General features: G+C 39.5%; 1 protein-coding gene across 3 annotated transcripts in view; it reads right to left on the bottom strand.

Annotated features, from left to right (window-relative positions):
* Window positions 1-12,168, bottom strand: part of LOC136864607 (neurofilament heavy polypeptide) — a 382,096-nt gene that overhangs the window by 313,257 nt on the left and 56,671 nt on the right. For all 3 annotated transcript variants that reach the window (XM_067141842.2, XM_067141841.2, XM_068226359.1), the window contains exon 3: window positions 4,229-4,599. In XM_067141842.2, coding sequence (XP_066997943.2) covers window positions 4,229-4,599 — 371 coding nt within the window. The remainder of the gene's footprint in view (window positions 1-4,228; window positions 4,600-12,168) is intronic.

The raw sequence follows: 12,168 nt of genomic DNA, 5'->3' as shown, positions 1-12,168 counted from the left end.
AACTGGCACCAGTATCCTTGTTTACAACCAATAATTTGCTTTCCCACTGTCTGTTGTTTGACAACGGGGTTGCATCAAGTTGCAGCAGGTTGTCATCTATCTGTACACGGGAAACACCCACATTCTTAGGAAGCGGCCTAAAACCATATTACAGAATCCACTTCAAGAAGCAGTATGAAACAACGTTACACTTCACACCAATCTGAAAATAGCTCATTATCTACATTTACTTGCCTGAAGCGCCAGAATCATCATGTTTACTTAGTGTGTTATTGTTACCCTCATCCTCATTTTCAGAAATCATGCCTTCCATACGAACATTAATTATGGATTCATTGTCGAAATTTCATATACTTGAATTAGACATGCTAAAAATTCACAAGAATTACACAAACGAGTCTGCCTCTCAAACACACCCTCTTCCTGTCCGCATGTACCGTACGTACTTCCCCGCCCATTTCAGAGCTGAGAGTCAACGATGACACAGCCCCAAGTTATGCAGTAACGTGGCTGTGTTATCAATGCCTGAAAGAAGAGCTCCCAACTTATGTTCATAACTAGTATATTTTATGCTTATCGAAGCATTCAACTGTATCCTAGTGAAGTCACAGCTCACTGAAACAGAAGCTACTATTTTTTAGCAACAGTGAAAACGTGCCCGTAGATTCTGCGAGCTCCGTCAGCAGCAATGAAATAGCGTGCCCGTAGTTTCTACGAGTGGAATTCAATTTTTCACTTTTGTTTCCCTTGTCGTATTTCCATTTTTTAAAATCTAGGACTGTTTCAAGAAAATACTCCGCTTGGACTTTGCATCTTGGTCCCAATACAGTGAATACTTATTGCTTTTCAGAACAGTGGAACATTTACTGGAACTCTACTGGCTGCTTTATTTGTGGTCAAGTTGGCTCTACTGGATCACTGGTGTCAAGGCTACCCATATAAATGGTAACTTTCTTTCAATATACTCTTTCATAAGCAATATCAAAATTCAAGATGAAACATGAGACACAAAATCCATCAGATACAAAATGATGCACATATATCTACACAATATTCGTGTAAGTTTCAAGTCCATGCAGTGGTATTTGTTGGATTGATAATAAAAATATATCTCCCCATACATGCTGGTAGCAGGTAGTTGAGATCACTTTCCACTATCTGTATCAAGAGATATTTCTCTAATACTTCCCTGTTCACCATCTTCGTCACTCACTCACCCACCTTCTATGTCTTCAAATTCAGAACCGTCAATTTCGTCCAGCCTAACATGCAGTCTTTCAGCCGAGAGACTTCGATGAGCCATGTTATAACCCACGTGGGTATGTGTACTTATGATATAAATGTTATTTCAGCAGCTATGCTCTATGGATGCAAAACAAAACTAAAATAATGTAGATGGAAACAAGAACAACAAGGTGCACTTTTAACTTCCTGATACATATAATTACAGCTTAAAAATAAGAGCGGTAGCGATAACAAGTACAGCACCATTACAAGATACATTTTGGTTCATATAGCCGCAAGTCACTCATTTGTTTCCATGGCAACATATACAAGGGACATTGTTCCTATGGATGAAAATGAGTAAGAGGCATCGGTAAACTTCCAGGAGCACAAGATGAGACGGCACGCCATCTGTTTGCGAAACAGTGCTACTAAGAAATAAAAATGATTGAAGACTGACTTAACTGTTACAGAAATGGGAAAATTGCTGATTCATCGATGCTTGCTGGTTCTACAGTTAGTAAAAAGTGCCGCCTGATGTAGTGTAAAGACCCACATCATTGGCAACCAAGCAGGTCATTTGGAGTGTTGAATCCAGTAATAAAATCTGGCAATCTGATGGAAAGATTTGAGCATGCACAATGTCCAGGGAACGCTATCAACCAAATTTTTTTTGAACTCTTTCGCTTTCAAGGTAACAACTATCGGTACCCGCGGTTTCATCTAAATGTGTCGTGGTAATGACCAGTCATTACCGGCCTTTATTGTTATTTCATTATTTACGAGGCAGATAGCAGCATTTTGCAAGGAGTAAGAAGAGCACAGTTTTAACTCACGTTATACTCCATGGAAACTGCCAACTATCCATATGTATCGATATTCTCAAAGTCCAAAATATGTGCTCACTGGAGTTCTGTGTCTTGTTTACTTTCTGGTTGGTGGCAGACGTGCGTGCATTTGAATCTGTTTTGGTGGTGATTTCATAATGAAATTACGCAGTATCATAGACAATATATTTAGTTTCCATGTTAGTTTATAAAGAGTTCAGACTTCAGAAAATCGAAAGGCTTGGAAGAACCTGCATCAACAAAAAATACCAGAAAGATGGACACTGCGGTTAATACCTAACAAAGTTGTGTACAAAGAGCTAGAACCCATTACAGATACTATGCGTACGAGGAGACAGGGATTCTTTGGACATACCATGAGGAAGCAGGATTCGAGACTTCTGAAACAACTAGTACAACACAACCTTGTCTCAAAAAATAATGCAACAGGATGTAAATGGATCAGAGAAGTAAGAGAGGATCTGAAGGAAATAGGCCTTACAACAGAATAAACCACAAGGAAGATAAAATTGAACATAAAACTCAAGAATACAAATATCCGCTTTACCCTTACACAAAACAAACCAACAACACGCATATTTTCAACCTAGGAAAGGGCACGAAGATCGGAGCGTCTGAAGTACTGGAAGGACCGCAAAGCTCAAACAATCCCTTCAAAGAGAACTTGAACGACGAACTGACTAAAGTGATCCTATGTGGTCATAAAAGAAGAAGAAAAGAGTTTTCTAAGGTAAGTAGGTGCATAGTGTTTGGGAAGTGTTACATATAGTTCAGTTACGTCAGGCCTAGTTATTTACCGTGCGCGACATGGCGAAGAGAGTTCATTCGGCTGACAATGATATCATGGAATATCTTGATAATTCTTCAAGTGATGATGTTTTATTGTCCGAATCAAAGTGATGATGTTTTATAGTCTGAATCATAAAGTGTAGATGACTCAGATGATAATCCAGCACCTCTAGTGAGAAATGTGTATATTATACAAAAATGGCTGACATTGTTCAGTGATACATCACTTTACACATTTTAATCTATCCTTGGATCTATTACACATATAATTGTGATAATATATAATAATATAGCCTTTCTACTAACACAAATGAAAAACTTAGGCAGTGAACATTTCCCAGAATTACTCCAAATATTTCAAAATCTGAAATTTATGACTTTGTTTCCACATTTATTCTTTTAACATTGAACCCGTTTGATTTAGGCACATGACTTACTTGATAGGTGATGTATGCTCTATAAGTTTACAGACTTTCGTGTTGATATCTTTACTGGTGTGCTTTCCATGCAATTTTAAAAGAAGTGCGTGCATAGTACGGTAAATATGCCTGACAGTTTTCACACATCCATCAGCTTGAAAGCGAGAGGGTTAATACCAACAGTGAAATTTGATGGAGATGGCATTATGGTGTGGGGGTATTTCTCACAGTACGGACTCTGCCCTGCTGTAAAACTGCACGCCACAGTAAATGCAGAAGGATACCAACACATTTGAATACTATCGTATTGCATACCATGAAAAATCAGTTTGGCAATGAACCTTGTATACACCAACATGATAACACCCCCAAGGCATTAAGCAGTCTCTGTAAGCCAATGGTTTAAGGATAATAATATTCTACAACTACCAAGCCGAATGGCTGCACGTGTGAACATGAAAGCTATAGAGCCAAGCTTTGCTTTCGGGAGACACATGGGTTCAAAACACCACCAGCCACACACAGTATTCTACAATTGGACTGGCCTGCCCAAAGTCTTCACCTAAACCCATTGGAACAAGTGTAGGATGAGTTAGAACAGAGACTTTGTTCCAGACCCAACTCTCCAACATGAATATGTACCCTGACTCCAGCTCTCCAGGAAAAATACAATGCCATTCCCATGGGAAGATTCTAACACCTGGTAGAAAGTCTCCCCACCTGAGCCGAGGTTGTGATAAAGGCAAAAGATGGACCAGTATCATATTAGAGAGTATGTTACCAGCAAATTTTGTGTTCAGTTTGAGGTACGCAAGCGGATACGTTTAATCAGATAGTGTACTTTGCTTAAAAAAAAAAAGAGGTGCTAAAAGCACTAAAATATAAAATAACTCTGGTGTAATGTAATTATAAAATCCAGAATTACATAATTATATGTTAATTACCAACCTTAGTTTCCTTTTTCCTCTTGCTATTTCGAGGTGGAGTCGCAACTTTGAATTCCGGTTTTGGCACATCAGTGCGTGGTTTATTAGCATCCACTTGCACTGGAGTTAATTTCGGAGGAGTATCCTGCACAAACGGCTGGGATACACTGGTTGGGGTTGGAGATGCGTCCGTTGTTGATGTAGGAAGCTGCGGAACATTCACAGGTGATATTGCCGGGACTAGTTCTGGAGCAGCCAACTCAGGGGATGACGAGTTTAAGACATCTAACCCAGACTCTCCTACATTATTGAGGTTTCCAAAGGGAGGATTATTAACACTCCCAGTGGTGGGAGAAGAATTCTCTGCCTTAGTTGGGCTAGGTTGAGAGCCAACTGCAAAATACAAGAATGAAAAAATACGTTAAGAAATACAATCAGAATTAAACAAATGCAGCATAACACAGTAAGTAAGACATGCCAGAAAAAAGGTTAAAATAATTACAAATTCTTAGTAGACTAAGTAAAATATCTCTTGTACCTGTTTCTCTGCTGAAAAGAAAATTATTTCTCAGATCAAGAGCAATACCTTCACCTTCATTAGTTCCTCAACTGAGGTTGGGCATCGAGAAGGGCATCCGGCCATAAAAAAAACTAAATAATCATGCTTCTGTTAACAAAATGTTCAGTCAGATGACTCTTAAAAGTAATGAATTTCATCTTGGTCCGTAGTGGAATTATTATATAGGCCTATAACAAATTCCAACGTGTACATTTCAGAAATTAAAACTTTCCACCACTTTAACCCCTTCAGTGGTGGGTTCTGGCAGACCTCCTGTGCCAGAAAGGTGAGGCTTTTCTAGAGGAAATTGTATATTGTTAGGAAGCAAGGAATGAGTAACAATTATTAAGGGAACACATTTATATATTATTCATAGTTAATAAAAACTTACTTTACACTCTATTTACAGTTTTTTTTAACAGTAGGACCGTGACATGGTTTCATAAAATACTGGTGTTTTGAGAATACTGACCTGTGACCAATGTATTTTTATTTCGGGCTTTTTTTATTCCCACCAACACAAATGCAATAAACTGCCAAATTTAGTAAGAGTTTGTTTCTTTCCAAAACTGTGCCCTTGTATGCAGAAATTTATTTACAGGTTTTTCAATACAGTTTTAGCATACAAATTAGTTCCGGTCACTATCAAATTTACAACTTCATCCATAAGAAACATTCAGAACAGTCAATTGCACTCACCTGCAGTAATAATCCAAACCTAACACAAGGATTTTCCGTAAATGGAATGATATTAGGTTGCACACTATCCCCAGGCTTACACATTTTCTGTATGTTCAATATCTCTTACCATCACCTTAAGTTCTGACATATCATCTTCTTCAGTTTCACTAGAAATACTAAGGAGATCATCATCTGAAGAATCAATAGAATCATTATCACTGTTATCAGAAATACTAATGCCACTTAAAGATTAATCTTCGATGTAGTTCCTTACTTTGTCTTCAAACATCTCTTCCGCTTCGTGCTCGCCATTTCTGTTTACCTCGTCAGCTGGCCAGAAATAGTGTATGTAAAGTAGAAAAGATCAAGGCATATTTTTTTTGTTGCTATTTTGCTTTATGGTGCACTGACATAGAAAGGTCTTATGGCGATGATGGGAAAGGAAAGGCCTAGAAATGGGAAGGAAGCAGCCGTGGCCTTAATTAAGGTACAGCCCCAGCACTTGCCTGGTGTGAAAATGGGAAACCACGGAAAACCATCTTCAGGGCTGCCGACAGTGGGATTCGAACCCACTATCTCCCGGATGTGAGCTCACAGCTGCACGCCCCTGACCGCAGGGGCCAACTCGCCCGGTAAGGCATATTTTAGGCTAGAGACTTCATGAATACAGCTGGAAACCCTCCTGCCATCTGTTGAGAATGCTGGAAAGCATTTTTGAAAGATTACAGTACCCGAGAAATTACTGGGCAACTGCGAATTGAACACTGCAGCTAAACAAGAATTTCTCGGGCAGCGACGTTATGGATAAGAGTGCGCCACCCGTGAATTTATCGGCGTGCCGCTGAACAGGTTAAAAGTGTATGATTTTCCTTAGATTATAAGACAGTAATTTCGTTTAAAATTTGTCGGTACCTGTTTCGTTTTTCATAGAAAACACCAGCCGTGATCTTGATTGACAGTTGAAATATGCACAAAAAAAAAAGGTTACATAACTAAAACACAATTAAAGACTCATATTAAAAATAACTTCTCCTTGACTAGATATAAAGTCTAAACTTCCAAAGAGTCATTGCTTTTCTCTTCATTGTCACTATTTGACATCTCTTGATGTAAAAGATATGTTATTCACAAAACACCACTTGGAAAATTATTCCAAGATGAAAGGATCTTAAGTTTCCAGATGAATAAATGAAACAGCAGAGTACAGCTGTGCAAATTCTTGTAACATCCAACATTTGATGTGAATGGAAAGGGGGAATTTTTTTGTCAGATGAAATGGACTGATTGTGTTTGAGATGGAGAGCAACTCCCTATGATGATATTGAGTCCAAATCTGGGAAGGAGAACAAAAGTTTGAAACTCGATAATGAAAGTGATCTGGCTGTCGTGATTAATGAAACCTCAAGTTTACTCACCACCAGACACCCCTCACGCCTGACTTACACCAAGCCTCCTACGTTGTTCAGAGCTGCTTTCCTCTTACTGTTGTATCTGTGTGTGCTTGTAAGGTCTGCATGCTTGGCTTCTGGGATTTTAACAGACACTTTTCTAGATTTTTTTGAAAATACAGTGAAACTCTGTTAAGAAGTTTTTCAAGGGACTGCAAAAAAAAGCTTCTTAAGCAGGAAACTTCTTAAAAGGGGTAATGCCCAAAAACTTATTCTGTACTGTGAAACACACAGCCAACAGATTTCCTTGTTTGTGAACAATACCGAAATAGGCCGATATATAAAAGCTGCTTACAGAAAGCCACAATATAAAAATTTGATTATCATGACAATATTTTTAGAGATAAAGTAAAATAATTGAACATACCATATTATAAATATATTTGATAAGAGAAGGGAACATATTAAGTTATATAAAAACGTTGCAAGGTTTGATTATTTTAGCAGGCAGAACCATGTCCTTCCACACTTCCCTTCCCTCCGAACTTACACTCTCTGCTTCGCAACAAATTGTTTTGTAAGCGAAAACCAAAAACCCCATTGCACTACAGCCCTTGAAGGGCCTTGGCCTACCAAGCGACCGCTGCTCAGCCCGAAGGCCTGCAGATTACGAGATGTCATGTGGTCAGCACGACGAATCCTCTCGGCCGTTATTCTTGGCTTTCTAGACCGGGGCCGCTATCTCACCGTCAGATAGTTTCTCAATTCTAATCACGTAGGCTGAGTGGACCTCGAACCAGGTCCAGGTAAAAATCCCAGACCTGGCCGGGAATCGAACCCGGGGCCTCCGTGTAAGAGGCAGGCACGCTACCCCTACACCACGGGGCCGGCATTGTAAACGATGCCGGCTCGATTTTTAAAGCGTTCCAGCCACCCGCTCGACGCGGTAAAAGGTACCCTTAATTTGCATGAGGCTTTCTCCTGCACAATAGTCCCACTGAAAGGTATGTTTAAACTTCGCTGTTGTTTAAACCATATTAGCAGAACTTGTTCTATTTCATCGTACTTTTCAGATTTAACTTCCTTACAATTTGCTGAAGTATTCCCTGCAGAAGCAGATATCTCTTCTTTCTTCGCTATAATATCGTTCAAAGTAGACGGCGGCATCCCCAGCTCCTTTGCCAAAGCAACACGAGAAAGTGTAGATGACGCCACTTTCCTTATAATCTCCACTTGGTCTTTTTTTGTTAGTGCCTTTCGCTTGATCTCTTTCCTCTGAGTTGCGCTCATTTTCACTTTAAAAAAAAAGCTTGTACGTTGACATTACAAGTACAACTAACTTCACCTACTCCTATTCATACTAATTACGACGCTACACTATGCTTGGCAATCCGTAGCTTAGGCTTACAAGAAGCAAAGACAAGACGTGTACTAGTTTGTTAGCATGTGCTTTCTATCTTCCTCACACCCCTGACACCTGCTTCAAGGATAACGGCAGCAAATGGGAAATCTAGCAACTTACTCTTAAGAGATTCTTAGAATCTAGGCCTAAATCGCCCCTGCATTCCTACTGGTTGTCACGGCAACGGGCGTAGTTTCTGGCTGTTTCACAAGTACCGCATGGCCAAGCCAGTATTGAGTTTATTTTCCCGCTTCAATCCTCTTCATGCTATAGGTAATGAAGAAAAGAAACACAGGTTCGAAGTTGGTAGAAATTAGTGCATGGAAATGTATCCGGGGTATTACGTGGGAGAGATAAAGGTGCAGTAGCAACGCTAGCACATCTATAAACGTAAACAGTTTCTTTCCCCGCGAGAATTTTATTTCATGTCTCCTCATCCTTGTGCTACGTTCTAATAATGTGATGTAATAATTACGAGTAACACGATAATACAATGTTTAGCTCGTATAAAGGTAAAATTAAAAATAACTTTCAATTTTATGCCAACACGTGGTATTGCAATGCCTATGTGTGCCTCCCTCAACACCCAGTTGTCTGTCAACATTCGTTCAACTTCGTACACGATCGGGATCTTTCGGTCGGCTGTTTGGCGGCATGTGTATCAGCTGGCTGCTGGCAAATCGGCTGTTTCCTGCATAGAGTCGCGAAGTTGTTTTTATTCATCTCACTAATAATAGACACGGAAAATCTTATCAGTTTAGTTCAAAAACGTAATTTCCTCTACGGCAAGGCCCACAAGTATTATTGCAACAACGTAAGACAGAATGCCTGGAAGGAAATAAGCAAGGGAATGAAAAATCAGACAGGTTAGAATATTCAGTTTTGTGGTAGGTTAACAGTAATGTTGTGGGCAAATGCACTTTACGGTTTTTAATTAATGTTTAGGCCACCTCGATTAATGACTTCACCCTGTCGCGGCCCGCAAATTACTGCATTAAAGTTTTATCAAATCATTCATTGCGTACTTTATGTTTCTTACGTAGAATCCCGTTCGATTTTATTCCGCTAGATGGAACGGTGGAGTGGAAATTTTGACTGATGGGTTCGATTCGATTCCACAAGTCGAGAGTGAGCATCTGCTGTCCGTGTTGTCATAGCGCGACGTCATATGGCCGTGGCAGGCCCGCACATGTTCCGTGACACCAGACACACACCGCGAGCGCGCGCACGGTCTAACACAGGGTGCAACTTGCGCGGAGACTGGAGGGTTCTAACCACGGGCTGCTTTGAGCGGACGTTTTCTATCTCAAGGGGCTCTAAAATCTGAACTGTTTAAGCGGGAAATATATTTACAACAGAACACTTTAAACGGGAAAAATATACATATGTCTTAATGCAACTGATCAAGGGACCAAGAATATCACACTTCTTAGGCGGGAAAACTTCTTATGCGGGAACTTCTTAACCGAGTTTCACTGTACTAAAATTATTGGACAAGATATCGGGTTGAGATTTGTTGATGTCATGTTTATAGTCATTGACCAGAGGAATAAGAATAGCCATGATATTCTTCAATACACTAGAGTCCCGTTAATCTGAACCCCATTAATCCAAACTGAAATATTCCTTATTGAAATGAACGAACCTACTATAGAATGAAGATTTACTTGCATTTTATTAGTCATATTTCACTAGAGTAACTTAATAATAAAACATAACTGCATATCATATACCATCAACCACTGGTCGTTTATCTTTACAAAGTTAGTTTCTTTTGTCGTAGTGATAGGAACCTACTCGAAGGTGCAGTGTTAAACCAGCATCTCATAAACATCACATCAGTGGGCGTAGCAGGGGAGTTTGCTCGACCTAGCGAACGGCAAGTTCTACGCGTAAGTTGCCACGGCATCTCAATGTGACGCTAGTTGTTCATTGTGGTCTTCTTCGTCGTTACTCTATTCCTCATCAACTCCATATTCTTTCTCCACCATAGCTACAATTTCTTGGTCTGTTTGTAATTGATGCCAGACAGCTTCCATCCACTCGGTAATGTCATTTTCATTGTCGGTTTCTACTCTACTGATTCTTAACTACCCTACTGTAATTTTATACAGTATTTTATTAATGTAACTGCTAAAGAATGGACATTTCAAATTACAGTATGTACTGTACAGTATTGTAGAAAATATTTTCCTCAGGCGGTTGAAGCGCTGGCCTTCTGACCCCAACTTGGCAGGTTCGATCCTGGCTCAGTCCGGTGGTATTTGAAGGTGCTCAAATACGTCAGCATTGTGTAAGTAGATTTAATGGCATGTAAAAGAACTCCTGTGGAAGAAAATCCCGGCACCTAGGAGTCTCCGGAAACCGTAAAAGTAGTTAGCGGGACATAAAAACAATAACATTATTATTAGAAAACATTTTCCGGTTAATCCGAAAATTTCGTAATCCGAACAAACTCCGGTCCCAATTAGTTCGCCGGGCTGAGTGGCTCAGACGGTTGAGGCACTGGCCTTCTGACCCCAACTTGGCAGGTTCGATCCTGGCTCAGTCCGGTGGTATTTGAAGGTGCTCAAATACGATAGCCTCGTGTCTGTAGATTTACTGGCACGTAAAAGAACTCCTGCGGGACGAAATTCCGGCACCTCGGCGTCTCCGAAAACCGAAATAGAAGTTAGTGGGACGTAAAGCCAATAACATTCATTGATCAATTAGTTCGGATTTACGAGACTCTACTGTATCTTACTTCGCAAGAAAAAAAAACATGAAATTCATTGCTGAGGATGAGGCAAATAATTCCATAAACTTTTTAGGCGTCACTATTATCAGAGATAAAGAGAATTTCATCTGTAATTAAATGCAATTCTATGCATCCAGCCGGCCATAAGAAAGCAGCTTATTATAGTCCAGTATATCGAGCTTTTACATTACCCCTTTCTAAGATGAACGTTCCAAAGAGTTGAAATATTACATAATGTAGCCACATTCAATCGTTTTGATGTAAAGTTTATAAATAAAATCGTAAGGTAAAGAGGAAACTTCTTTCAAAATTGACCCTGGGCACAAATAAAAAATCAGGCCATGCTGTTTTCTCATATAATAATCCTGCAATTTTACAGATAGGAAATGTATTTAAAAAAAGGAAAGTCCATGTGGCATACTCCACCCATAATACGAAAGCCAATACATTTTTAATACAATAAATTAACCCAAAAAACAGAAAATGAAGTTCTTAACTTTAAACAAAAAACAGTAGCTGTGCAGATTCAGGTGTTTACAGACTTAATTGTGGTAGCTGTGGAGCAGCGTATGTTGGACAAATTGGACAAGACTTCGCAACTAGGTATGTGGAACAAGTAAATGACAGTAAACACCAAAAATTATCCACTATGAGTATCCACATGGAAGAGGCTGGACGTATATATACTTCAATGGAACCAGATCTCGAAGTAATAAAAAGAGTGAAGAAAGAGTGCTTTATGAATACAACAGAGAAACTAATTATTTTCCTGGACAAGTTCCATAACAATAAACGATGTCTGAATGACAACATAGAAAATAGGAATCCTTTATTTGATTCAATAACTCCCTTATTAAACCTACTCCACGTCGATAACGAAATGTTACAGAAGGAAGAATTTTCCCCCACTTAGAAGGAACATTTCCCCTCCACCTCCTTTTGCAGCTGTTGTTCCCCATCCCTCCACCAAGCATGCAGACCTGAGTACACACAAATACAACACTAGGAGGAAAGCAGCCCCGAGCGCAGTAGAACTTATGCTTTTGAGCAACAAGTTAAAGAATTTGATGAAAAATAGTTTTACAATATGCCTTACATCCCACTGTCTAAAGAAGAACTTATAAAACAAATTAAAAACCATTTGCAGTATACCTATATTTAATGGCTACAACAGCTCCTTTATAGAGAAAATAAT

Source organism: Anabrus simplex, chromosome 2 (genome assembly GCF_040414725.1).
Source record: "Anabrus simplex isolate iqAnaSimp1 chromosome 2, ASM4041472v1, whole genome shotgun sequence".
NCBI lineage: Eukaryota > Metazoa > Arthropoda > Insecta > Orthoptera > Tettigoniidae > Anabrus > Anabrus simplex.
The sequence above is the reverse complement of the archived record's forward strand: the minus strand, read 5'-3'. Positions and strand labels throughout refer to the sequence as shown.